Source organism: Osmia lignaria, chromosome 13, assembly GCF_051020975.1.
Source record: "Osmia lignaria lignaria isolate PbOS001 chromosome 13, iyOsmLign1, whole genome shotgun sequence".
Classification (NCBI taxonomy): Eukaryota; Metazoa; Arthropoda; class Insecta; order Hymenoptera; family Megachilidae; genus Osmia; species Osmia lignaria.
Genome location: NC_135044.1, coordinates 5,185,784 through 5,210,018, shown reverse-complemented (window position 1 = coordinate 5,210,018; position 24,235 = coordinate 5,185,784). Strand labels below are relative to the sequence as shown.

General features: G+C 51.5%; 5 protein-coding genes across 5 annotated transcripts in view; 2 read left to right on the top strand and 3 right to left on the bottom strand.

Annotated features, from left to right (window-relative positions):
* The first annotated feature begins 702 nt into the window (after positions 1 to 702).
* The window catches only part of Picot (putative inorganic phosphate cotransporter protein picot), a 36,194-nt gene continuing 12,661 nt past the window's right edge, over positions 703 to 24,235 (top strand). Inside the window, exon 1 of the mRNA XM_034320338.2 lies at positions 703 to 845. The gene's annotated coding sequence lies outside the window, so the exon portion shown is untranslated. The remainder of the gene's footprint in view (positions 846 to 24,235) is intronic.
* cv-2 (crosveinless 2-secreting protein) lies at positions 1,191 to 6,705 on the bottom strand. Its single transcript, XM_076691599.1, has 11 exons — positions 6,606 to 6,705; positions 5,630 to 5,698; positions 5,379 to 5,464; positions 4,572 to 4,671; positions 3,569 to 3,745; positions 3,321 to 3,503; positions 2,993 to 3,252; positions 2,751 to 2,910; positions 2,446 to 2,633; positions 1,978 to 2,375; positions 1,191 to 1,907 (listed from the first exon to the last, which is right to left on the bottom strand). The coding sequence occupies exons 1-11, from the start codon at positions 6,703 to 6,705 to the stop codon at positions 1,652 to 1,654; spliced, it is 1,977 nt and encodes a 658-aa protein (XP_076547714.1). The 3' UTR covers positions 1,191 to 1,651.
* LOC117601947 (protein PTHB1-like) lies at positions 5,698 to 19,077 on the bottom strand. Its single transcript, XM_076691847.1, has 14 exons — positions 18,757 to 19,077; positions 18,602 to 18,690; positions 18,061 to 18,325; positions 17,047 to 17,327; positions 16,848 to 16,978; positions 16,320 to 16,497; positions 15,968 to 16,231; positions 15,658 to 15,897; positions 15,105 to 15,391; positions 14,869 to 15,039; positions 14,660 to 14,797; positions 14,241 to 14,596; positions 6,606 to 6,772; positions 5,698 to 5,840 (listed from the first exon to the last, which is right to left on the bottom strand). Exons 1-12 carry the CDS (start codon positions 19,029 to 19,031, stop codon positions 14,357 to 14,359), a joined length of 2,559 nt encoding a protein of 852 aa, XP_076547962.1. The 5' UTR covers positions 19,032 to 19,077; the 3' UTR covers positions 5,698 to 5,840; positions 6,606 to 6,772; positions 14,241 to 14,356.
* Positions 19,069 to 20,362, top strand: LOC117602402 (Dynactin 5, p25 subunit). Its single transcript, XM_034320364.2, has 4 exons — positions 19,069 to 19,593; positions 19,670 to 19,857; positions 19,950 to 20,061; positions 20,165 to 20,362. The coding sequence occupies exons 1-4, from the start codon at positions 19,546 to 19,548 to the stop codon at positions 20,360 to 20,362; spliced, it is 546 nt and encodes a 181-aa protein (XP_034176255.1). The 5' UTR covers positions 19,069 to 19,545.
* LOC117602404 (ionotropic receptor 75a-like) lies at positions 20,351 to 23,681 on the bottom strand. Its single transcript, XM_076691848.1, has 10 exons — positions 23,522 to 23,681; positions 23,279 to 23,442; positions 22,318 to 22,659; positions 22,003 to 22,118; positions 21,761 to 21,931; positions 21,442 to 21,701; positions 21,178 to 21,386; positions 20,835 to 21,109; positions 20,585 to 20,779; positions 20,351 to 20,525 (listed from the first exon to the last, which is right to left on the bottom strand). The coding sequence occupies exons 1-10, from the start codon at positions 23,679 to 23,681 to the stop codon at positions 20,351 to 20,353; spliced, it is 2,067 nt and encodes a 688-aa protein (XP_076547963.1).

Below are 24,235 nucleotides of genomic sequence, written 5' to 3'. Positions count from 1 at the left end.
TAGCGAATATAATCCGCGTAGCTCCGTTCATTCTCGAAGCTGTAATTAAATCTGTTATTCTCTCGATTATACGTCGCATGATTATACACACGTTCACGCATACACACATATTTTTAAGATGTTTTTGTGCATTTATAATGTCGTAATAAAAGTTTCGAATCGTGCCATGAACGATGATAGTTGCTCGTGTCTTTGCGCCCATACGGTATCGACCATTTTGAAATTTCGCGGGGAATCGTAGAGTGGTCACGTGACGCGACAGTAGCGCCACGCTCCCTATGGTTCCGTTCACCTCCGCGAGAAGACGCCACATGGTGCGAGCGTTAGTCGTCGAAAGTTTAATTGTTCGAGCGCGGTAAAGCTTATTCGCGTTTCTTCTGTTTATCGAGGACGAATTTTGCGGCGTATATTCTTGTGGTAGACGTTATCGAAAGTGTGTCACGTTTCTCGTTCGAGAGTGCTTCGTTCGAACGTGTTACACGGCCGTGCGTGATTGTTGCGTCGCGGAAGTATTCGCGAGCAGGAAACTGTTGATCGCGCGAATATCTCGAATCGAATTCATCTATTTTCGAAACGGTGTGTACACCGTTGATCCGCGCGCCACCGTTTGGTCCTTGATTCGATCACGCGGTAACCGAGAAATCCGTGAAAAACAAGTTATAATTCGAGGCAAACGAAACGAAGAAATTTCCGTTTAATCTCGTCCAATCATTCAGGCAATTGGGTTTCAACGAGCGACAGTCGTTAAACTGACTTTCGATTTCGCTCACCTTGTCGAAGTTGCTTCGTCCTCTTCTCGGATAGAGGCAGAGAAAGAGGGGAAAAGGGAGAAAGATTCGGCATTGGTAAGTGTACATATATAACAGACATGTGTACGAATATAATTGATTTATTTCTTGTGTATTCGACGCGAGCCAAAATATCTCTACGCTAACATAGTCGGATACAAATTAGCTAAGGCTTTGGACTATTTGCGGTATATTCGCGGTAAATTCGCGATTGTTCGCACGGAACGATGTTGGTTATGTCTGTATACTTATACGTACGTGTACACGCGTATGCATACGCACGTGTCTATATTCGGGCTATGTACAATTTTATATTAGATAAGATAAAGTGGAAAAAAAAGGTCAGACGACAACGAGTAGAAAAAAGGAATTAAGGAAAGAATTCGAACAGGTAGAGGATAAGGAGGTGGGGGAGGGATAGAAACGAGAGAAAGGAGGAAAAGAGAAAAACACGCGGTAAAACAGGAGAAAACATAGAGAAGAGAGAAAAGTGGATTTCGCTTAAATCTACGCGTAGGATTTTTGGGACTTGAATGGGTCGGGGGGGGCAGTAGGGGATGGAGGTAAGAAATACGCGTTAAGAGACACGGTCACCCTGGGACGTAGACGCTATGCCGCGAGCCTGCTCATCGGCCGAAATACTGCACGGTGCTTCGGAATCGTCCGAGCTCGAAAAAAGGATCGCGCTGGGAGAAGATGGGGGTAGATGGGCACGAGATGGTCGTCGACGGGGAACGACGGACGCGCGCGCGTTCACGGGAGATACGGTGACTAGCAGATAATTGGCCGAACTTGTCGCGTTCGATCGACTATTCGGCGATTCGGCGATTCTCGACGTAATCGACGAAGCTCCGTCGAAAGGGTCAAGGTAAACGCGGTACGAGTGCCAACGAACGTACGCTCTGGTCCCAACCGGTTCGACATCTGGTCGCTTTTCGCCAATGAGGCAGCTGGATGCCTAGTCTCTTGCACTCGTGAGCGTACGCGGTGAACGACTCGCAGTAGCAGTTTTCGCTCGGACACTCGCACATGTCCTGCAGGCAAGCCTTGTAATACATGGTCGGATTCACCTTCTTGTGGCACGCGTCGAAGATTTGCGATCTCAATCGGTTACATAATCTACGAGAATCGGAAGTAGAAGGATAACGAGAATGTTAGAATCGAATAGAAATGGAAAAGTTTCCCTTACCGATGATCCTTTCGGCCCCGACAACGCCTGGCCCGATCGAGATTTGCCGCCGGTTTCGGTCTGGTGCAGCTTCTCTTTGCGCCCACCAGCCACGACTGGCCGAACGGTTGAGGATCCTGCACCAATCTGCCCCTTCGATTCGTAAAGTCGTCCTTCGGTAGAGAATTGAAGTTGCCGCAAAGACCGCAGAGCCGGCCTCTGTACGAAGTCGGCGCCGATACCTCGAGAAAACTGATCCCGTCCCAAAGAACCTTGATTCCGATCTGCGTGCTCACGATTATGCTGTCCGCCGTTCGGTTCACGTCCAATCGGTCGGCCACGCGATACGGCACCTCCACCTTTTTCCCGTTCACCTTAACGCGCATCTTTTGACCGAGATTCACCTTCAAATCGCCCACCTAAGATCGATCGATCGATGAGAGATAAGAAACAACAGCGGGAAAACTTATTTAAAATATGTATACTCGCCTTGATGGCGATCGTTTTCGTCCACGCTGAGAAACGGCTCGATCTTGCGTCGTTGGTCACCCGTACGCTGAACGTGTGCCCGGAACAATCGCTGGCCAATTGATACTTGCACGCTCCTTTGAAGCTGTAAAACTTTCCGTCGAACGTGCGATAATGCGGGTCCCCGAACACCGTGCACACGCCGTCGCCTGTACAAGGTGAAAATGGCATCTCGTGTAGGAACCGTTATCGGTTAGCGACGGTTTGCGCGTCGTGCACGAACCAATACCGACGTCGTGCACTCTTAAACCAGCGAACGACATTACTTTCCACGCAACGAGGACAACACTGCCCCTCGGGATGCTCCAGCCTCGAGTTCGGAGGGCAGGGTAGATTCAACGGTGGACACATCGGCATCGCGCATCGTACCTTACCTTGCATGCAAGCGCATGCCTTGCACGAGTCTAGCTTCCAAGTTTCGCCATCCTGCCTAGCGCAAAAAAAAAGCAACCTTTAAATCTTATCTCGATGAATAGCTCGATACGACGACGGACAGAGAGATACTTGCCCCGTAAGTTTTGCCCGCGTACGTGCAAGACGGTCGAACCTCCTCGACCTCGGGGCACTGGGGGCAACAACGGCCCGGTAGAACGATCTGATGCTCCGTCGGGCAATCGTGGACGGGGCAGGTTTCACGAACGCAGGAGATGGCCGAATTCGAGCAACTGCATCGCGTGCATTGATCCAAGTAGAATTGATTGCCGGAATTGTGAAGGGCCGTCCCTAGCATGCATGCGCCCTTGGGCGGCGACAAATATCTACCGCTACCTGTGCACGCGATTCAGGTTCAGCGATTTTCAGACGCGTAAACGGGAAAACTTTGCGACGCGACGTACCTTTGCAACGCGGACAACATTCTCCGGGATCGTGGACGATCCTCGAGGCAGGACAATGCAACACCGGACAAGCTTGCTTCGCGCACGTCAGACGGCCGGTGTTGCATCTGCAAGTCACGCAAGGATCCTCGGTCGTCGTCACCGATCTATCCGCCGTCACCATTTGCCCGTTCACGTGACATCCTGCGCAAACGAAAAGCCTCTCGTTTCTTTACCTTTTCCCTTAGTTCGTGGCCGAGTTTACTTACCCACGCAGATGGGACAGCAGTGACCGGGTGCAGCCGGGATCGGATTCGAGCATGGCGTGTAACAGTGTAGCCGAGACTCGGTGATCACTCCGGCCTTGCAAGTGAAGATTCTGCACGGGTCGTTTCCCTCGGTCCATTCGGTCTCCGATTCATGATACGCTCCGTTCCGTACGCAACCTTTTCGACACACAGACACACACAGTTTCGTTCGGTGTCTAGACTTTGAGCGGTCGAAAACGTAGCGGATTCTAAGCGGACGGTGATCCGTGCCCTCCTCCCCCGATCAATTATTCCTCTCGGCGAAATTGCAAACGGAAAAGTACCGGTGATATAACCGAACGAAGAGCAAATTCGAAACGAACGATCACCGCGTCGCGTCGCGCCGCGACGAACAGCGACAGCGAACGGAGACAGACAGACAGACAGAAACGGAGCGAGGGAGAAAGAGATTAAGTTCTTTCGAAAGTCGAAAAATTTCGTGGTTGACCGCGCGAATAAGGACGAGTTTAATGCGTCACGTCTAATTAATAGAGAAGGAGATAAGAAGGCCGCGGCCGAGCAAAGCATCTGTCCGTCCACGGCTGCCGGTGTAAACAGTCTCGGACGCGGCGATGCCGAAGTTCCCCGGGTTTATCAGCGTATCGACGAACAGAAGCGCCTTTGTGCCCAACGAACAATGCTCCGCCCCGGACATTCCTCTCGCTGAAACATTCCTCTCTCTCTCTCTCTCTCTCTCTCTTTCTCTTTCTCTCTCTTGCTCGCACTATCTCTTTCTTCTCTCTTTTCCTCTCATAATCAGTCGATCGTTCGCTCCTTGGTTTATCCGCTCTCTCCTTCTCCCACTCTCGCTTCCATTCCAAGCATCCCTCTCTCTTTCTCTCGCGAACGCGTTCTCGCGACCCTAACTCGAAGAAATTAGAGCGATTTCGACGATTAGTCGAACGGAATGGTTCGAGGTCCTGATCCCGTGTTCCCATTACCATTTCTTATTTCTCCCCCGTACCTTTGCACCTGTGGCAGCATTCGTCCTCGCGCGGTTCCAGCAGCGTGTAACAACCTTCGATGCTAGGGCATTGCTGTTTCCTGCATTCGACGAAACCGTTCTGCGAAGAAGAAGAAAAGAAAAAAGAAAAAATAGTAAAAAGTATGTTCCGTCTGTTTTGTCGCTAAGATTTTTCGCTGAATTTCCTCTGAAACGCGGCTATCTGTCGGACTCTGGTGTAATTTTCTCTCGCCTCTTATCGCGAGCTCTATAATTAAACCTTTGGGATTTATCTGACGTTTGAATTACGTAAAGTAATTTAACGAGGGTCACGGGTGGTCTCGCGGCGAGAACGCGAGAAGGTCGCGCGCGTCTCTCGAAAATAACAACGATTACAGCGTGCACAATCGCGAACCGAGTGGTGGCGAGTGAACGCGCGAAAGGAGGCTTCCGTTCGCGCGTTGCCCGCCAGCGAAATCGAAAGGAGCGAAGAAAAGGAGGCTCGGAACGTCCTCGAGGTCGATCGAGCTCTCGTTCCTTCGCAGGACTTGCGTTCGTTTCGCGATATTAATCGCGTTTCTCGCGCGTCGTCGAGCCAAACGTGCCGATAATCGTTGACCGCGCGCGCTCCGACGATTCTGCAAACATCGACGTTCGTTAACAAACATTTTTACGCTGGTCGGGTCTAGATAGCGCGACGCGCTGCGACCTTTTCGCCGTTTCTCGACAACAGTGTATCTATCCGAAAAAGACAGAGAGAAAGAGAGAGAGAGGAAGGGAATATCGCGGCGTTTCAAACGAATCGCTAAAAACTGCATCTCGATTTACCTTGCACAAACAATTGAAGCATCTGGTGTTTGGGATTTTGTCCACGGTGAAATCCTCCCCCTCGCTGTCGCAGGTTTCTCGACTTCCTGCAATCAGAGAGCAAACGTCACCGTTAACGAATAACAGCGAGAGTTGATCGCGACGGAAGATGGGAATCGGCGCGCTTCGCGATTTCTTAACCCGTTTCGCGAATGCACTCGTCAAGAGAGACGTCGAGGCGCAGGGAACGATCGTAAGCTGCTGTTACTTACGTGCTGACAGATTTTGCCCGTTCTCGGGACGCGCGGTGCCCGGTGCCCCGTGCGCATCGTAGGATAAATATCAACGATTGTTCTTTCGTTCGTTCGTTCGGTCAGCCTTTCGCCAGGCGCGATCCATCGAAAACGATCTTGGTCGGTAGGTCGGCGAAGCCATCGTCGACGTCCCTCTCTCGGATGCTTCGCGCGCACGTATTCCTGCACACTTTAAGCAACCTTCCTTTAAAAACGGTCTTTCATCCCCTTCCTCCATAACCCTTCCTTCCGTCCCTTTCTTCCCTCGATTGCTTCGCCACGTCTCGGAAAATCGAATTCGTTGCCAGTCTCGACTCAGTTGCGCGAACGTTACGCGAACGACGCGATTTCTTTTTCTTTTTTTCTTCTTTTGTTTTTCCAAGTGCACAGGAATGCGTGCGAGAAAGAACGCGGCGCGATTGCGCGGCGTTGGCGTTCGCGCTGACCGTTCGAGTTCTCTCTTTCCTCGCTCGCGATTTCCCTTTCCCCCTATTGTCTTGTTCCCGTTCGCGGCTTGAACGACGTGGACGAATCCTTGGACGAAACGAGCATTCGAGTTTGCGAAAAGTTACGCGAATCGCTTTCGTAATCGTCGTTAGGGGAAAAACAAAGAAACGGAGGAAAGTTTGAAGGATCGAGCGAGGTAGAACGCGTACAAAAGATAACGAATGACGAAGGAGAAGAAGAAGGTCGGGATACATCGACGACCTGCTCTCTCGAGTCATCGAGTCGAGATTCGACCTGACTCGGCGCACAAATAGACCGGCAGATAATGCTGAGACAGACTAAGAATAGAGCGTTCAAAAGTTTCAAATGGAGCGTGACGCGACTCGCGTTCGTTTGGTTGACTTTCGATATCTCGAACGCGGATCGTAGTCGAATTGGCGACAACCCCCCTGAGTAGACGCTCGACGCTCGAAGTTGGAGCGACGCTAAGCGTGGCAAGTAAACTCACCTATTATGCTTTCCGAGGCGACGCAACGACCGAACGACGAAAACAAAGCCAATGCCAGAGCTAATGCCAACGGCGTCGAATGTAATCGCGTTAACTTCATCTTCGTCTCCGATACCGTTCCGTCCGTGGCTTCGCCGTTCGCCTTCGTCTCCGCCGACGACGGTTTACTAGAAAAAAGAGAAAGAAAAGTATCGATGAAGATGGTTTCGATCGTACCCGGTCGGTTCGTACACGGCGAATTTTTCGAAGGTGGTCCTGTGTCGCGCAAGGGAAGGAAATCAGAGGAGGGAAGAAGGACGGAGAGGATTCGAGCGCGGAGGGCGCGTACGCGAATTCGGATCAAGGCTGGACAGCGGCGCGCAATAACCCCCGTCGCGGCTCGAACAAGATAGAGAAGAAAGGAACGGGGATCGGAGCGGTGGTCGAGAAGGAGAAACGCGGTCTGGCTTATCCGTGCTCGATTGCCGCGAGTCCGCGCCCAACCATCCACCGTACGATTATTGTCGTAACCTTCCGTCCGTGAGTATATTTGCGCTAGATCTCCGTATATTTTCACGAGTCACGCGCCACCTACGGAATCTTTCTTCGGAAATCCGTAACAGCCGGTTTGCGCTTGTTCCAAGAAGAGACGCGCGAGCGCGGTCGCAAGTTACGACGCGTCGTCGTCGCCGTCGACGTCGCGACGTCCTCGGAAAATCGTACGATCGTCGTACGTTTCGGTGACCGTTTCTCGAGAAATCGTTTCCGCGATATACCGCGTATCGCGTTACGCAACCGATCAATCGAATAGCACGCGCGTTTGGAAAAGGATTCCAACGACGACGGGGGCGATTAGTCGGCGAGATTTGCATATAATCTGTAATCGCGCAACGACGCGTCGCGACGCGACCTCTCCTACCGAACGAAAAAATGCGGCCAAACCTACGTCGCGAGTCGAGCTGGGAAAGTCGAGCAGAATTTTCCGCGATCGCGGCCGCGAAACGCTGATTTCATCTCCGACTCGAGTCCCTCCGCGGTTGAACGCGCGCCTCTTCTCTCTCCTCTCGGTCAACCGTCCACCGTTCTCTTCCTCTTCTTCTTCTCTCTATCTCTCCCTCTTCCTCGCGCTTCTTGACCATCCTAATGGACGAGACGAGTTCCGTTTATCTCCGATTTAGGAGTCGAGGATAATACCTCGGAAGATGGTCTCGCGTTCCTGGAATTACGTTAGCCGCGAGGACGAAAACTCCGATCCAGCCTCGTTTCGACTCGTCGAGAGGAAATTCACATGCAAATATTGGCCGATAGACGGTGCTTAGCGACTAAAACGTCGTCTTTGCGCGCGCCTCGGAATCGCGGGAAAAATTGTTCCGATTCACCGCGTTACGTAAACGCGGTTCACCTCGATCGAGGCTCGAACGAAAAGCGCGAAACGCGGACGCGTTCGAACCTAGCCGTGGGCAAAACCGATCGCGACACGTGTTCCCTGGAATCTAGTTTCTCCGCGGCTACAACGTGCTCGTTCGTCTCTACGTTTTACCTCGATCGCGGGATTGAAAAGTCGGCGAAGAGGCTGAAGGAAAGGAAGGAAAAGGTAAATCGAGAGGGGCGAAGAGAAGGAAAGAAGATCGGAATGAGAATGAAAAAGAAAAAGAAAAAGAAAAGAGAAAGAGATGGAAGGCTGCGACCTCGCGTGCTCGAACGCAAGTTTACCGGAGCAAGCTCGCGATCGACTCCGATCCCAATGCTTTCGGGGAAATCGACAACCGGTGTTCCCGAAGGAGCAACACCGGTTCCTGCTGAAAAATTGCCGTCTGTCTATCCGTTGACACGTTTCGCGAAACACCGAGGCACGCGATCAAATCTTTCGTCTATCGTTCCGTTATCCTTTGACCGCGAGATAGATCAGGATTATCGAGAAAAAGGCGGACGAAACGACGAAAGATCGCGGTAGAAAGGCAAGCTAGGAGGCGAACGCGATCGACTGGATGCGAGGACGCGTTCCGCTGGCGCACAGAGAGGCCGGCTCGCGAGAAGTAACTGGAAGTAAGTGGCACGAGTTGTCGCGTGCAAGCATGCTACGGCGGAACGACAACAACGGAACAGGTGCGTAGAACGAGAAGGGCTTGCGCGCGATCCTTTGCGTACGTGTGCGTGCTCGAGCGTACTCGCGCTCACGCGCCGTTGCTTCGTCCAGCCGAAGCTGGCCGAGAGTAAAGCAAGTAGCGGGCTGTTAGTTAACAGGGAAGAGAAGAGAAACCGGGCAAAGACGAGAAAGGAAAGAAGAATATACAGAGGCGAAACGAGCCGGCGTGGCGCGTCGCGTCGCGTCGCATCGCGCCGAGTCTCGAGTGATCAGCGAGACAAAGCAGGTTGCGTCGCTGGCGACATCTAGCTCCGCGTACTCAGCTGTCAGACGGCTACGCGCCGTCTTCGATCCTCGATCGCGCATCTTATTTCCTTATCGATCCCATCCAGCGCGCGTATTTCGTTTCAAACGCACTACTTCAAACGCACCGTTTCTTCGACGCGCGTCCACTCGGCCACCCGTAAACAACGCGTAGATCGCGACTTACCGAAGTCGAGGATTTCGTCGACAGGTCGCCACGCACTCGCACTCGCGATTCTCCGCGCCGACGCGTCGACGAGGCCACTTTCTCTTGCTCGCGATACGCCGGCGCTTCGTTCATTTGACGAGCGGGAAACTCCGAGACGTGTCCGAAACGCGTTCCCTGTTTTTTCCTCGATCCTCCTCCGCCCCTCGTTCCTCCTCCTCTCGAGATCTTCTTATTTACTCGTGCGGCACGCTGTTGTTTTCGTCGTGGCCGTTATCGGTAACGCTGTCACTGGTGGAATCTCGTAAACGCGATCGCGCGGAACAAGAAGCGGATCTGCGAAGGAAATGCAGCGTTCGAGTTGCAGCGAGCCGCTGCATTCGCGACGCAAGCCCGACCACCAACTAACAACGATTCCGCGTCAGCTGCTCGCCGAAGCTGCACTAAAGTTCCGTTGCGAGTTCCACCACCGAGCCGCCGGTCGAGTAACGAGCTTCCAGTGGCTGCGGTGGACAAGCAAGCGGTACGGCGGGGAAAGGAGATCGGAAAGCCGAGAGTGGTGGCTACGACGGAGATGTACGTCGAGATGGTGGAAGACGGCGGTGGAGGCGGCGGTGGCGGTGGCGGTGGCGGTGGTGAAGCGACAAGTTGAACGAGCAAAGGAAAGAGACGGTGAAGCAGATGGAGAGTGGGTTCGTTCGGAAGCGAAGAAGAGAACGGCGGAGGAGAAACTGCGCGAGGTTTCAAACGAGAGAGGGAGAAGGTTCGAACTCGATCCCGCTCTCTCTCGACCAGGCATTAGCAGCGTGCCGTTTCGATTATCGTTTGAAAACGATCGTCCACTTTGCGAAATCCAACGATCGCACCTGTGCGCTAATGCGCGCCCGAAATCGAGAGAAAATCAACGAGAGAAGAAGAAGAAGAAGAAGCAAAGGCGAAAAAAAAACGGTGAACCCGAGTCGGAAAAAGGCGATCACGCTAGGGTAACGAAAAAATTTATCTATCGACGGCCGTAAGAGGAGAAGAGCGGTCACCGTGGCACTGCGTCGTTGCGTCGCTGCGCCGACGCCGACGTCGGCTATCGCGCCTCGGCCCTATTCGATCGGCATGTTGGAAAATACCGATGCTTCCGTTCGGCAGAATCTTTCCGACCTCGAGTACGATCACCGAGGACTTTGACTCGAGCTAACCCTTCGTTCTTCAACGCTTTTCCAGCCGATCAGCGGAGACGAGACAGCCTCTTCGAAATCTAGCCGCGGAGTCGGTTCTATCGACGGTGTTCCAATTCGATAATCGTATCGGCCCGCTTATTCAATAATACCGCGTTTTTACCAGATATCCCTGGCACCGGGGTATCGAGGATTTTCTCGCAAACAACAACAGTTTCGATCGTTAGCTACGATACCATCGACGAATTTCAAATCGACTGGTTCGGAACGCACTAGGTATGCGGCTCTTCCTCTACCGTCCTGGAGGTTGTTCAAACTTTCATGCCGAGGCTAACGAAAAGAGACGGAGAAAGGGAAAAACAGAGAAAGCAACGACTACTCGGTTGGCTATTGTACATATCGAAGATGCTTATCGATGGTACTTGGCCTTTCCTCTCTTCTTTTCCTTCTATATCCATCTTTCTCTTGCCTCCTGGAGCTTCCTTCACCTCCGAACATTCTATGCGTACTCTATCTCTTTCAGTCTTTCTCGGTTTATCGCTCTTTACTCTTCTCGAACGGTTCGAGTCTCGGCAGAGCGTAGCATACCGCTCGGACGTTCATAACGAGTACCTACCTCGTTAACTTCGTTCGTGGAAGTGCGCACAATGAGCGCACTCGGCAAGAAAACAAGAAGCCGAAGCAGAAGCGGTAGCAAAAGCAGAAGCTACTCGCTCGATCGCGATCCGCCGATACCACTTTGATGCTCCCTGCTTAATAAGCGCGGTTTTTGCCGTTCCTCTTCGCCGTTTCGTCGTCGCCTCGCGTTCAAACGAGAGTGGCACGAGTCGGTTGCGTGCACGTTTCAGATAACCGCGCGATAGATCGAACGAGAATCCTCGATCGTAGGGACCTCGAGTAACGATAAAACGACGTAATAGATGACATTTGGTTTGCAACTTTCACGAGAGGAGCGCGCAAGGTCGCGTTGGAATCCCACCTACGCCCTCCGATTGTTCCGTTAACGCGAGATTTCGATCGCCACCGCGTTTTTTTTTCTTTTCTTTTTCGAAACGCGTTTCATCGGTTCGAAAGGTTCTCTAGGAAAACGACGATAGAGTGCTCGCAACCCGCGGAGGGAAGAAGGGAAGAAAAGTACCGTTGATTCTTCGTTTCGTCTCGGATTCGAGACTCGTTATTTTCCCGCGTAACGAACCGTATTCAAACCCATTTGAATTTCGTCGCCACTTCGTTACTCGATATTGTTCGCGTTTTACCTGAAGCGTCGCGACGCGTTTCGCCCGGATCTGTGAGACACTCGTTTCGAATTCGAATCGAAGAGATCCGCGATAGACGCGAGTGTGAACGCGTACGAATGCTTGGTCGCCTGGTTCGCTCGCGGCAAGGTCGTATCAGGATTTCGCACGCGCCAAATGTCTTCGCAGCGACGCCGAACGGGAGCAATTTTCAATTTCTCTGCTTTTCTTCTTTCTTCTTCAAGGTACGAGCGCGAACGAAAAGACCGTTTCTGTCCCGCGTCGTAAACGCGATCGTATAGAAGGCAAATTTGTTTGAATTAGCAAAATAAACCGAGAGGAAACGTTGAACAGACGTTCACGTGGGACGTTGTTTCGTCGAAACAGTCGATCCAACTGCGCGACGCGTCTCCTTTTCGAAGAGCAAACACCGATCGTACGACAGCTTGCATCGTGGATACCATTTGATCCGAAAACACCCTGGATTTATATTAGACTTTCCGAATCGCAGAAGCAAACACGGGTGAAAGAGAGAGAAAATGAGAGAGACTGTTCCGAAACGGTCATGAAATTTATTTTCTCTTCCGGTTCTACGATGTAACGTTGCCCGATAAACGGTGGCTCTATTTCTGTCGAATCGCGCACGCGCCGAGCCTCCAGGAATTTGTTGGATCGTTTCGTTTGTAAGTGCGAGCAAACCGCGACTCCAGCTCGAACTCGAACTCGAACACGTCTGTACTCTGGGGCGGGTTGTAAATTTTTTCGAGATACCCCGGAAGTGAGTCATTTGCCGGAGTCTGGCCTATCTGTTTGCTCGTTTCTCCAACCCTCGTTGGGAGTTTAACGATTTTCGTCGAATCCTCGAAAGTCGTCGGGCACCGCGCGCGTCCACCTCGAGTCCCCACTTACGGATGATTTATGGATCCCATTAGGAGGATCGTTGCTTTCGCTCGACGGGAAGAAACACGATCCACCGCGAACCCTTGGTACTATGGGGATCGTCGCGACCGCTCCTCCGGATCCACGAGAGAATATACCATATTTACGCGCGCCATATTTTCAAATGCAGAGATGAAAGGCAAGCGAACGAGAGCAAAACGGCGGCGAATCTGGCCGGGCCGAAGTTGAAAGAAAACGTCGGCGACAGGTAGGTCGAGAACGGCATCGTGGACGGTTCCCAGGGTTCGACGGTACGGCCCAACTCGGGCCGGGACCGCTCACGGATATCGACCTACGAAAGACAGGGAATAGGTATTTAGGGTAGGAGCCGAGAAACGAGGTAATTGGACGGAACGAGAGAATTCTAACCGCGTTCACCTCCCCCTACCAGTCGGTCGGTTGCCGTTTCGTTGGACCGCCTCGTTATCCCCGATTACCGCTCTCTCACGCCACGCCGCACCCCGACGACCTGCTCGAACCAACTCCATCGGTGGTCCCCGGGGGTTTCGACGATTTAGCAAGGTGGTCCGATTCTAAATCATCCGTGCCGGCCGGCGGCATCACCTCCCTGCCGAAATATCATAACGATAACTCGTGCGGGCTCCTTCAAACTTGGACTCGGACATGTTTGTCGAAACGGTTGCGTCGCCAGTCCAGAAGCACGCAATCTCGAGCGTGAAAAAGGAAGGTTGCGGCGTACGGTTCGCGCGTAATCTTGATCGCGTTTCCGGAAACGACGTATCCTGCTTTAGCCGTCGAGACGCGGGGAAAGAGGATGTGGCACGGCGAGAGAAAGAGCGAGAGAGGTGTGGGTGTACGCTGCTTTTGCGGGGTCAGTGAGGGAGACGAAGGAACTCGAACACCAGCCGTTGCCGATCCTCGTGGCAAAAACGCGCAAGCATTATCGGCGTGGTAAACTAATTAGCGGCGCTCGCAATCAATTGCTTCCGGAGGCGGCACCGATTCGCACCATCGCGCCCTACCACTCGCAGCTCGCGCCGCATTTCTTGACGCGTGCAACCGTGGAAAAAAGGATCGTTTTCGCATACCGCAGGAGCACGGGATGCAACGAATCGAACGTCATCGTCGTCGTCCAAGTCGTCCAAGTCGTCGCTAGATCGTTCGTTCTTCTAGGAAGGACGATTACCAAGCCGCGGTTGAATTTCCACGTAATCGGTGTTGAAGCGAGAACGCGCACGCGCGACCACGAGGCATAAAAAAGAAGGGAAACGGAAAGACTCGCGCGACTTGCTTCGTCGGTGGATGTCTCATCGAGGATGCGGTCTTTCCTCTAACGCGTCGCATCCGACCAGGAACGTTCGTTCCGCGAATCGACCTCGAACGAAAGACCGAACCAGAGGCCATCACGATAAACCGTTCGCCGTTTCGAGAAAGAAACGAGGACGAGCGGGCAAACAACGACGTTGAGAGGCATCCACTCGAAAAATTGGTTGAGAAAGAAAGCGAAGAGCCAGGAGAGAAAGAAAAGAAGAGGAAGATGAAGATGTAGAAGAAGAAAATGGTAATTGAAACAAGGCGTGCACTGTCGTTGATGAAGGCAAATCTCTCGGCTAGCGATTCTTCCATCGATTAACCTCGGAAAAGCAGAATCGCGGCGCCAGAATGAATCATCGCGGCGATTCGAGCCGCGCGTTTCCACGCGTACGAGTCGGATCGGTATGCTGCGAGTCGGATCGTAGGCCACAGACCGCACGATGAATAAAATTATCCCAGCCGCGATGATACGCGGCTACTTACGTAACGCTCTCTAGCGAACTTGTGCCGTCCGCTCTGGATAGCCGCGTTTTCCGCGTTCGCTCAGCTTCCATGAGAGAAACACGGCACCCCGCGAACCAGGGTACCGCCCGCGCTCGTTAAGCGGACGCGTAATCGGCGCCGCTCGTCGACTCGATCTCCGCGATGTCGCTTCCTTTAGAAAGATCCAGCCGTTCGATCGCGTGGACCAGACGCTTCTTCAACTTTGCCAGCTCTTTGTTCGTCGCGATAGGCGTGATCGCGTTGCTGGACACCGTTCTCGTCTCCGCTATACTCGCCTTCCTCGAAACGGACTTGAGCAGAACGGTCAGCGCCGCGTCGGCGATCTCTTCCCAGTCCTGAGACACGAATCGTTAGCGTTCAAGAATGAAAGATAATCCTCGTCGCTCGTATTTGCTCACCAGCTGCTCGGCGGGCCGTGGCTCGAAACCGATAGCTGCCTCCAACGCGGCGTATTTGTCGGGGTCCGCGTTCGATCTCATCAGCAGGAGCAGCAGTTTCAGGCTGCACCGCAACTCGTGACCGGTTCGATCCCTTTCCTGCAAAGATCGCGCGGATTGTTTAAACAAAGAGAGTTCGCCAACAGTTTCGAAGTCGTTTCGCTTTTTACCGCTCTCGCTTTGACGAGATCCTCGAGAAGAGCAAAGATCGCACGGCATGTTTGCTCGAAGAGAAACGGCAATCCAGTGTCGGCCAACGATCGATCGTTCCTCTCCCTCACAGTTCGCAGCATCCTCCTTTCGACGTTCCTCAGCTGAGTGCTCAGCAAGCCGATCTCTTTCTGGTCCGTGCAAACGAAATCGTGCATACGTCGTTCAGAAAGAGGAAAAATAACGAGAGACGCACCGTTATCCTATCGATTTCTCGTCGAGCGAGAAAGTGAGCCTCTATCCGAAGGTGCACCAGCTGAACGTGATTCTGTTGGATAGCGAGGAACCCGGTGCCGCTGCTTCTCTCTTTCAGCCTGTCGATCAGTCGTTGAACGAGCAAGGTCGTCGATAGCCCGTCGTCCGATTGCACTCGGTATCGATTGCTGGCGTTGCCGGAAACGATCGTCACCACGCGACCGGTGTGCGCGTACCGCAATCCCAACGCGTTCCAGCCTTGTTTCTGCGGCTGTTCCCCGGTGAATTCTAAGAAAAATGGTACGCGATATTATCTGGTCGGAGGAGCGGTAGGAAAGGCTGCTCGTTCCCGTCGACCGCGATTAACCTAACGAAACGCTCGTTACGCGGCTCGATCGAAATTACACGGTTAAGAATTGGCCAGGCTTTCGACGGCTACGAAAAAACAAGGGAAAAGAAAGAAACACGGTTCGGCGTCCAGGGTAAAACGTTCCGGACCGTAATTTTCAGGGAGGTACGAGAAGGGAGCGATGAAAATTTACGAGTAATTTTACCAGGAAATAGCTGAGCAAAGCTGACGGGAGGTTCGTTGCTTTTGATCACGGTCGCGAACGCGGACGCGTTTTCCGGCGGACAGCTCTTCAGGATGATCTTCAAGGGTAGCCGAACGGTTCTTCGAAGGGCCCTTAGATTTCCCGCGTCCGTCCGGTAAGTCACCGTTACATCGACCTCCGAGGATATCGCCGGCAAGTCTCCGTCCACGTAGACCTCGATCTCCGTCACGTGACGTTCGCCTGAAAAGTTTCACGCGTCTTGTAATATCGATTTGAGTTGAAATCGATCCTTCGACTTTGGATCGCTCACAGAGATTGGAAAGTACGTAGAAGTCTTTGGAGGCGAACAGCGGCCGACAAACGTCCACGCAGACCTGGATGTCACTGAGAGTCGCGTACGAGGACAGTTCGATCGAGAGCCTGCAGCTCGATAGCTGTCCAATCTCCGCTTCCTCTTTCTCCTCCGAATCGCTGCTAACTGTCGATCTTTTGAAGCGCGGCTGCAGTTCCGGCGAGACGTTCACCGAGACGATCAGTTCACCGTCCACGCTGGCGTCGCTGCTTCGATCGTGACCTGTTCGACCCATCCATCGATCAACTCTCGGAACACGCGTTATCAGCGATGTCTCGCTCGAACGCCTCGACCTAACCCGTGCCCTCACCCGATTCTTTGCTCCTCTTCGAGAGGGCTCGCAGCTCCGCTAGCCGTTGCTCCGCGGTCGCGTAATCGTATCCCCGCGGATGAAGGGGTGGCGCGACGAACAAGCTAGGCTCCGATCCCAGGTAACACGCTTCCAAACGACCGTCCTCCGACAAAACGACCGTCACTCCTTGCAGGTGCTACGAAAAATAATAAACTTATAGGACGTCCGCGTGGACGTCGATAAGGCGGGCTTCTCGGTATCGAGCCAATTAATCGACGACGGTAGCCGAGCGCGTTCACGGCTTCTCTATCTTCCGGAAAGACAAGAACGGCAACCTTGCGCGCGCCACGATAACTGCGAGAGATAACGTCCTCGCGATAATTGCCCTCGCTTTTTGTCCTTTTTTCGCGCTCCGATTACCCTTTCCCGCTGATCTCGATGTTTCTCGTTAATCGGTCGGCCAGCTTCCTTACCGAGGATCTCGCGTCCGAGAAACCGACATTTTACCACTAGCTCCTTGGGAGTTTGGTAGGTAACGCGACTCACCCGTAGCTGAACCCTCGCGACGGCGACCGGGGCGAAAGGCAATTGCGCCGACCACTTGAGCGTGCTGCCCTCGTAGATCATCAGAGTACTCGTGTCCGAGATGACCAGCACCATCAACTTGCCGTCCGGTTCTGAAACGATTAAGCGAGATCGATCAACGCGCTTCTTATCCTATCCCCTTCGCGTCTTTATCAATTACCGATCACGTAAGCTCGAAAGCACAACGGTCTGTACTCGAGCCTCTTGGCATACTTGATCGCCGCGCAGTTGTCCTTTAAACAGTACAGATGTTTCTCGCCCAGAACCACGATCCCGACTTCGAAGCTGGTCAAAGTGACAACCTCGATGCCGCGAACGGGTTCCCCGACGTTGAAACTCCAATCCGGCTCCAGGTTGCCTACGTCGAAACCGCGATGCGGCTCTCCCGTTTCTCTCGCACGTTCAGCGCCTTCCTTCCTCGATTCCGCCATGCTCTGATACCTGCGAAACGATCGTTTCTCGAGATATACCCATCTGTCTAACAAGAGGAACTATCCAAGTGTTACACTCACTTATTAATGAAACTTTGCCAGTTTGTAGATCTTGTCGAGCTAAACACGCCTATATCCCCTTTTGGGGGCAAACGGCTAATTGTTTAAAAGATATTAACAACTACAGTTAGTTACACCTTACATTCTGATGTGATGTATGACAAACTCACACATACAACTCGCAATCTAGAGATCCGCGGTAAAATCCTTGGTTCCCAACATTTTTTTTTTTTAATGATAATTTGTCTCTTTTTGAATAACTATTACACAAAAATTTTCATAAAAAAAAAAAAAAAAATTGTTGGGCACCAAGGATTTGAACCGTGGACCTTCAGATTGCGAGTCATGGATCCGCTCCGTGGTTAAACACATGACTTGAAATCTAAAGGTCCTTGGTTCAAATCCTTGGTTCCCATTTTTTTTTTTTTTTTTTTTTTTAATGATAATTTGTCCCTTTTTGAATAACTAAAATTCTACATAATTCTAAACTAAAATTCTATATTCTATTTTGTCTGACTTTAATTATTAATATCTTTCAAACAATTAGACGTCTGCCCACAAAACGGGGTATAGGCGTGTTCAGCTCGACAAGCTCTACAAGCTGGCAAAGTTTCATTAATAAGTTAGTGTAACACTTGGGTAGTTCTCCGTATAAGATCACTGTCGTTTTGAGTAATTCCTGCCTGTAACATTCAAGGAACCAAGAAGAGCTGGCTACCGCGAACAAGTCGTATCGCGACACGTAGACGATCGGCTCGGGTAGCAACCGATTCCTGAGAACTTGCCCGAACGCGAACACCTCCTGCTCGTAGAATAGAAGCGTGCCGTCCAAGCATTGAACGCAGAGAAAGTCCCTGCCACGAACACCGCCGAACGGACCCACCGTCAGAGATGCCGGAAATCTTGGCAACGAGTGCTCGTACGCGATCTTCAACTCGCAACGGTCACCTGTCGCAAAGCATCGACAACAGATTTTAGAGAAATACGCTCCCGGCTCTGGAAGAAGAGCAATCGAACGGTGAACGTTCGATGTTCAACAATTTAGCCCGCAGCGATTCTCGCGTGAAAGCTGTCCCTCGAACACGTCGAACATCGAACAGACCATTATTTCTAACGCGTCCTGTCGCGCTCGATTTCGAACCGAACCGATTGCGAAACCGACGCTCCGCCCTACAAAACGAGACCGAGACACTCGCAGATCGTAAAAGTGAGAGCTGTGCAAACCGTATTCCGTGGATTCCTCGGTTAAAATCGCGTTGTAAACGAGCAGCTTCGAGGACGTCAATATCGCCAGACGAAGGTCCTGGGAGCCCCTGTAAGCACGAGGAAAATTCGTTCATCTATTCGTTTCGTAAGCCCTTATGATTCCAAGTACTCACGAGACAAATTTCCCCGTTTTCATGTCCACGATGCAATCTCCGACTCGGGTCTCGATCATCTGATCCGTGGATTTGTAGTTGGACGGCGATTTCGTTTCGTCCACCCATTGCGAGGAGGGACAGTACATTCTCAGATAACCATCGTGGCTTCCTACCACCAATATATCCTTTTTATCCTCTCCAAACAACGGTGTCGCCAGCAGGCTGTGCCTGTCGAAAGTTTCCTCCGCTCCGCATCTCGTTCGCCACCATTCTTTCGTGTTGAACAGAGACATTGCCGTTACACTGTCGACGCGATTTTAGCAGAAAAAGAGAATTGTATGGTGGCTCGGTACCGCCTCCCTTGCCTGACGTCTTCCCACCCCTTTCGTTACTATGGTGTCGAGACTTCAAAACACTCGCCAGCTTTGCCAATCGATTCGTTATTAATTCGATTCGTCGACGTGGCTAGTCATCCGATAGAACTTGATCGGAAATCGTTAATCAATTTCATTCTCTTATGATTCTTTTCGAGGCTCCTTCTCTTCTAATTCCGAAAGGAATATCGAACCGAACCGAATCGAATCGAATCGAATCGAATGTTACCGCCACGGGCTTAATGATTGAAACGTTTCTCGTTAGATGGCGACCTCTTTCGGATCAATGCGATTCGCGAAAATAACGACAGGAGGCGTCGTCGTAAGCTCGATAGCTGACATCAGCTGACAAAAATTCATTCGTGTTTGACGTTTCACGAAATTAGAAAAGCTGAGCGAAGATTTTGTAAAAGCGAGAGAATCGGTAAACGGCATGGAACCTCAGGACGTGTATTACAGCAGGGCGGAGTACGTCGAGACGGTGAGAGAAGGGAGAACGATTAATCGTATCGAACGGTATATAGAATCGAACCTAACCTCTCGCGCTAACCTTTTAGGCTTCCGGGAATAAGGTAAGCAGGCAGACGGTTCTATGCGGTTCGCAGAATATCGTTTTACACGGAAAGGTGATCGTACAATCGGACGCTATTATCAGAGGCGATTTAGCCAACGTCAGGACGGGACGTTATTGTATCATCAGCAAAAACGCCATCATAAGGCCGCCGTTTAAGAAGTTTAGCAAAGGGTTGGTAAGCTGGCTCGGCCGGTGGTTTCGTCGAAAATCTAAGAAAAATAGATCGGTTCATCGCTTTATTCGTTTCCGTTTCGTTTCTTCAGCGTCGCCTTCTTTCCTCTGACGATGGGGGACCACGTGTTCGTGGGAGAACGAGCTGTGGTAAACGCGGCCATCGTCGGTTCATACATATACATAGGGAAAAACGCAGTAATCGTACGTACACGTTATACACTGAAGAATTTCTTTATTGTACACATAGATTTTTTTATTATACACGTTATATCGGTAAAGCAATCGTGCTTGTTCCACTATCCAGGGAAGGAGGTGCGTCCTGAAGGACTGTTGTTACATCGAGGATGGAGCCGTGATCCCGCCAGAGACCGTAGTTCCTTCGTTTACCCGTTTGGCCGGCAATCCTGCGAAGTGCGTCGAGGATTTACCCGAGTGCACCCTCGACCTCATGCTAGAATTCACAAAGAACTATTATCAGCACTTTCTACCGTCACGCGGTTAATCCGTTTGTTATCCTGTGTTCTGTACACAGGCACGCACCGAAAAGAATGTCCTCTTGCTCGTGGATCACGTTCGCCGGATCATCGTCTCCATCGATCGCTTTCTTTACGCTCCAAACTTCGTCGTCGTCGTGATCGTCTTCTTCGTTTTTCAACTGCATGCATCTGCAAAAGAACGCATTGGAAAAACGATCGAAAGCACGCGTTGAAGTATTCTTGCGTACCTCTTATACCATAGAAACTCCACGGCGAATACGAGCAGGCTGAGCAACGAGCCATAACCCATCGCTAAAAATGCGAAGTAACACTCGGTGAATCCTATACTGATGACGCTCGTTCGACCGTGACACTTGGGTTTCGCCGTGTACAGCCGAGATTCCTCCCGATACGTTAGACCAGTTTCACCCAACAGTAAGGCCCTGAAAGGTGTCCGCTCGAAATTCGCCAGGGTGACGGGATCGTCGCGAAACTTACGTATTCTTGATGATTTCCTTGTACGGTGATCGAGGCTGAATCGCGAACAGCGGATACATCACCTTCAGTAAATCTATCTCGGTGATTCCACATTTCTCTTCTTCTTGGTACGTCAGTTGCATAAGCTCGTAAATCGGACCGGTTTCCCCGTGGAACGCGAACAACTCGTTTTTTACTCGACGTACACCTTCCTCTATCGTCATCCAGGAATCGTTTTTACCTCTCGACTCGATCTTCTCGTCCACCAGAGCCCTTCGTATCGGATCTTGAAACGACTGAGCCGCGAGAGACAAGTTTTATTCGTCTGTTCGTCCGTGATCGCGTTAGCAATATCGACGAGTACCTTGAAATAGTACCGGTTGTAGACGATGTCGTGAGCGCCGCACTTTAGCGGGCTGTGCAACAGATCGGCTACGGTTTTGATCGAGTCGGTGGTCGACTGGAGTAAGGCGACGATGTTGGCCGTGTAGGAGGTGTACAAGCTCAGGGCAGCGAGTAAAAGCATCAGAGTGACGATCCGAGATGGAACGCGGTACGGTTCGTAGGAGGATCCTGTACGATTATCCGTCGATATTTCCTCCAACGCGACGATCGACGGTATACTTACCTTGTTGCGCCGCAGCGGCCAGCACCACCATCAGGTTGTCGCTGACCGTCTGCCGCGCCTGATTCAGTCGGTGCCGGTACGTGAGCGTGGAATCGCTTTCCGACGTCCCTCGATGATACTCCCAACTGGACGATAACCAGAGCAAACCGAGGACCAGCAAGAGAAACACGCCGATGGCGAGCCAGACGGAACGTTGAAACGGTAGAATGAATATGTTGCTGACCGCGGACAACAATGGTTGACGGAACACGAATAGAGCTCTGCGGGTTGGAAAGATTAACGAAAACGTAACGTGTTCGTCTACCGATAGATAGCTTACTTGGTACTCGTGTAAAGCTGCACGTAATCGACCACTCCTATGCGTTGCGGAATCAGAAACGTCGCTGTGCCTCCTAAATCCGCTTGCCGACTTTGCAGCATACCAACCATGCCGTTCCACGATCCGTTCTCGTTTCGGTATCCCCAGCTGTTGGTCGTTCGAATTTCGATGCTGTCGGTGGTGGATTCGATGGGTGAATTTCGGCCGCGTAATTATCGGGCAACAGGCGAAAGGGTACTCACGTGGCGTTCATTCGATGCACGATATGCAGTAACCAGGGATAATTGGTTTTGGTTATTGGATCTATGTGCTTGTATTTGAAATCGGTCAAGTGGTTGATGGTATCGGGATCGCTCATCTACGAATAGATACCGATAACGTCGATTTACGATAGAAAGTTTACGCTTCGTTTCGATTCTTTCGCAGTCGGATCGATTCGCTCGAAAGCTTCGTCGGCCGTTATCTTATCGCGCGAGTCGATCGAATGAATTTAATCGAACAATTCATTCGCGACAAAAGTTCTTCCGTCGCGAGACAAAAAATTAAATCTCGAGTACCACGAGGCAGGCTGTCAAGGGCGTTGATCGAAGATTCGCGCGTCGTCTGGAAGTAGGCTGGAAGTCGCGGATTCGAACTCCTCCATCGATCGTCCAATTTCCTCGATCCTCCGTCGTGACCTCGTGATAACGACTGGTCCTGTAGACGGACGATATCTCCGCGAAGTCCTGTCGAAGCTTTCTAACTAGAATCATCTCGCTGTCGGGATAGATGGCCATACGATTGAAGATTTTCGCGTCGTCCAACGATTTGTGATTCTCGGTCGAATTGTCGAGGAGGATCGTTCGATCCCGAAGCAGAAGCCACCTTATTGGCGCGACGAAGAAACCACTTCCGTTCGCCTGCGAACCAGAATACGCTCATTTTGTTCTCGGTGCGTTCGTATCAGCCAACGTATCGTGTAATAGTGTAATGTAACGCGAATCCTTCGTTGAACCGATGTAATCGTGATCGGTGACTCGACGGGAACGTTCTTTTCGTTCGAGCTCGTATATTTCCATCGCTAATCATTAACCCGTTAAATGGTTCGATTTTCGATCGACTAATGAAAATCGTCTCGATTTTGTACCTATAATAATGAGCGAATAAACAGAAGCAAATTCGGCTCGCAAATACTATGTATTTTCTTTTTAACGTAAACACATGGTATACGTTAAACGATGCAACTAGCGCCCGATAAAGACTCGCGTGCTTCGCCCGTAATTATCGCATCAATTAATTGTCTCCTCCGTCGTTACAATTTGTCGTGTATAATTTTCTTCAACTACCTGTTAATCAGATATCGGGGGAAAAAAGTGCCGGTACACCTAACGAGTGCTACTCAACAGAAGTACTTAACACGTGCTACTCGATTAACACGCGACGATAACCAGGCTTCGTCGACTACCGTTCTCTTTCTTAAAGCCTCGAGGCTTAAAGAGAGCCGCGTGTTCGTTGTTTGCTAATTAAGCTGGACGATACCGTTCGCAACAACGAAATCGCCTGGTCGCAGTCCAAATCCAGCACGTACAACGCTCGATGATCCCAAGCGTCGTGCGGCACCCTCGCGAATTCCTCCAGATCCCGATGAATCTCGTGAATTAGCCCGTGACTCGACATCAGCCTAGACAAGGTGATCGCGGTATCTGAAAACGTTAAATTCTAAACGACGATCGTATTAAGATCGGAATCGTGCGTTGCGTAATTCCGCTAGCGTTTCCTCACCTTCGTCGAGGTGGCACAAATACGCCGACACTTTTACCGGCGGAAAGAGCAGACCGACGGCGTCGTCGATTAGCTGCACAAACGAATGATCGTACGCGAACGCACGGCAATCACCCGCCGACAGCATGCTGAAGACGAGAACGCACAGAACGGAATGCATGTTATCGTGCAACTTTCCACGAAATTCTGTTTTCACGAAAAGTAAAGACGCGGCCTCGACGACGAGGCACGCCCACTCCCGTCGTCCGTGGTAAATTATTCAAACACCGCCTTTCGAAACGCATCTGGAAAACGAGCAGCTTTGAAAATAACAGGTTTTGTTCGTATCGTATCGACTATTGGATCGAGGGACGGGGGATGTAATTTCGTTGGTTTTCGCGGCGATAAACGACTATGTTGCAAACAACCAGTCGTGGCGAAATTGAATCGATATCCGTGATAGCCGTGAGCTTTACACGGCTGATTAGCGTGATGGTAGACACCGAAGTGGCGAGGCAGAGTACAAGGAGAAGAGTATTAGCTGACGACGCGGTAAAATGATTTTTCGCACGGGAGAAATCCGACCTTGCGACCGCGAATCTTGCATCGACGTGTCGCGTGACGAGTTGGTGCTGGACACGTGCGTCGAGCCCACCGACGTCCTGTTATCAGCGTACGCTCGTTCGCCGAGAGTGGAGGCGGGTTGCCGTGATCGCGCGAGTGTGCCGTCGCGAT

Coding starts and splice junctions, on each gene's coding strand:
- LOC117602404 (XM_076691848.1), bottom strand. CDS start 23,681: ATGCATTCCGTTCTGTGCGTTCTCGTCTTCAGCATGCTGTCGGCGGGT. Junction 22,119..22,317: donor CCTTGACAGCCTGCCTCGTG/GTACTCGAGATT, acceptor ATCTATTCGTAG/ATGAGCGATCCCGATACCAT. Junction 21,110..21,177: donor ACAACCGGTACTATTTCAAG/GTACTCGTCGAT, acceptor CTCGCGGCTCAG/TCGTTTCAAGATCCGATACG.
- cv-2 (XM_076691599.1), bottom strand. CDS start 6,705: ATGAAGTTAACGCGATTACATTCGACGCCGTTGGCATTAGCTCTGGCA. Junction 3,504..3,568: donor CTGCTGTCCCATCTGCGTGG/GTAAGTAAACTC, acceptor TCGTTTGCGCAG/GATGTCACGTGAACGGGCAA. Junction 2,634..2,750: donor TTGTCCTCGTTGCGTGGAAA/GTAATGTCGTTC, acceptor CACCTTGTACAG/GCGACGGCGTGTGCACGGTG.
- LOC117601947 (XM_076691847.1), bottom strand. CDS start 19,031: ATGTCTCTGTTCAACACGAAAGAATGGTGGCGAACGAGATGCGGAGCG. Junction 15,040..15,104: donor GAGAAATCGATAGGATAACG/GTGCGTCTCTCG, acceptor TGCACGGACCAG/AAAGAGATCGGCTTGCTGAG. Junction 14,597..14,659: donor CACGGCCCGCCGAGCAGCTG/GTGAGCAAATAC, acceptor TTCGTGTCTCAG/GACTGGGAAGAGATCGCCGA.
- LOC117602402 (XM_034320364.2), top strand. CDS start 19,546: ATGGAACCTCAGGACGTGTATTACAGCAGGGCGGAGTACGTCGAGACG. Junction 19,594..19,669: donor GGGCGGAGTACGTCGAGACG/GTGAGAGAAGGG, acceptor CTAACCTTTTAG/GCTTCCGGGAATAAGGTAAG. Junction 20,062..20,164: donor TAGGGAAAAACGCAGTAATC/GTACGTACACGT, acceptor TCCACTATCCAG/GGAAGGAGGTGCGTCCTGAA.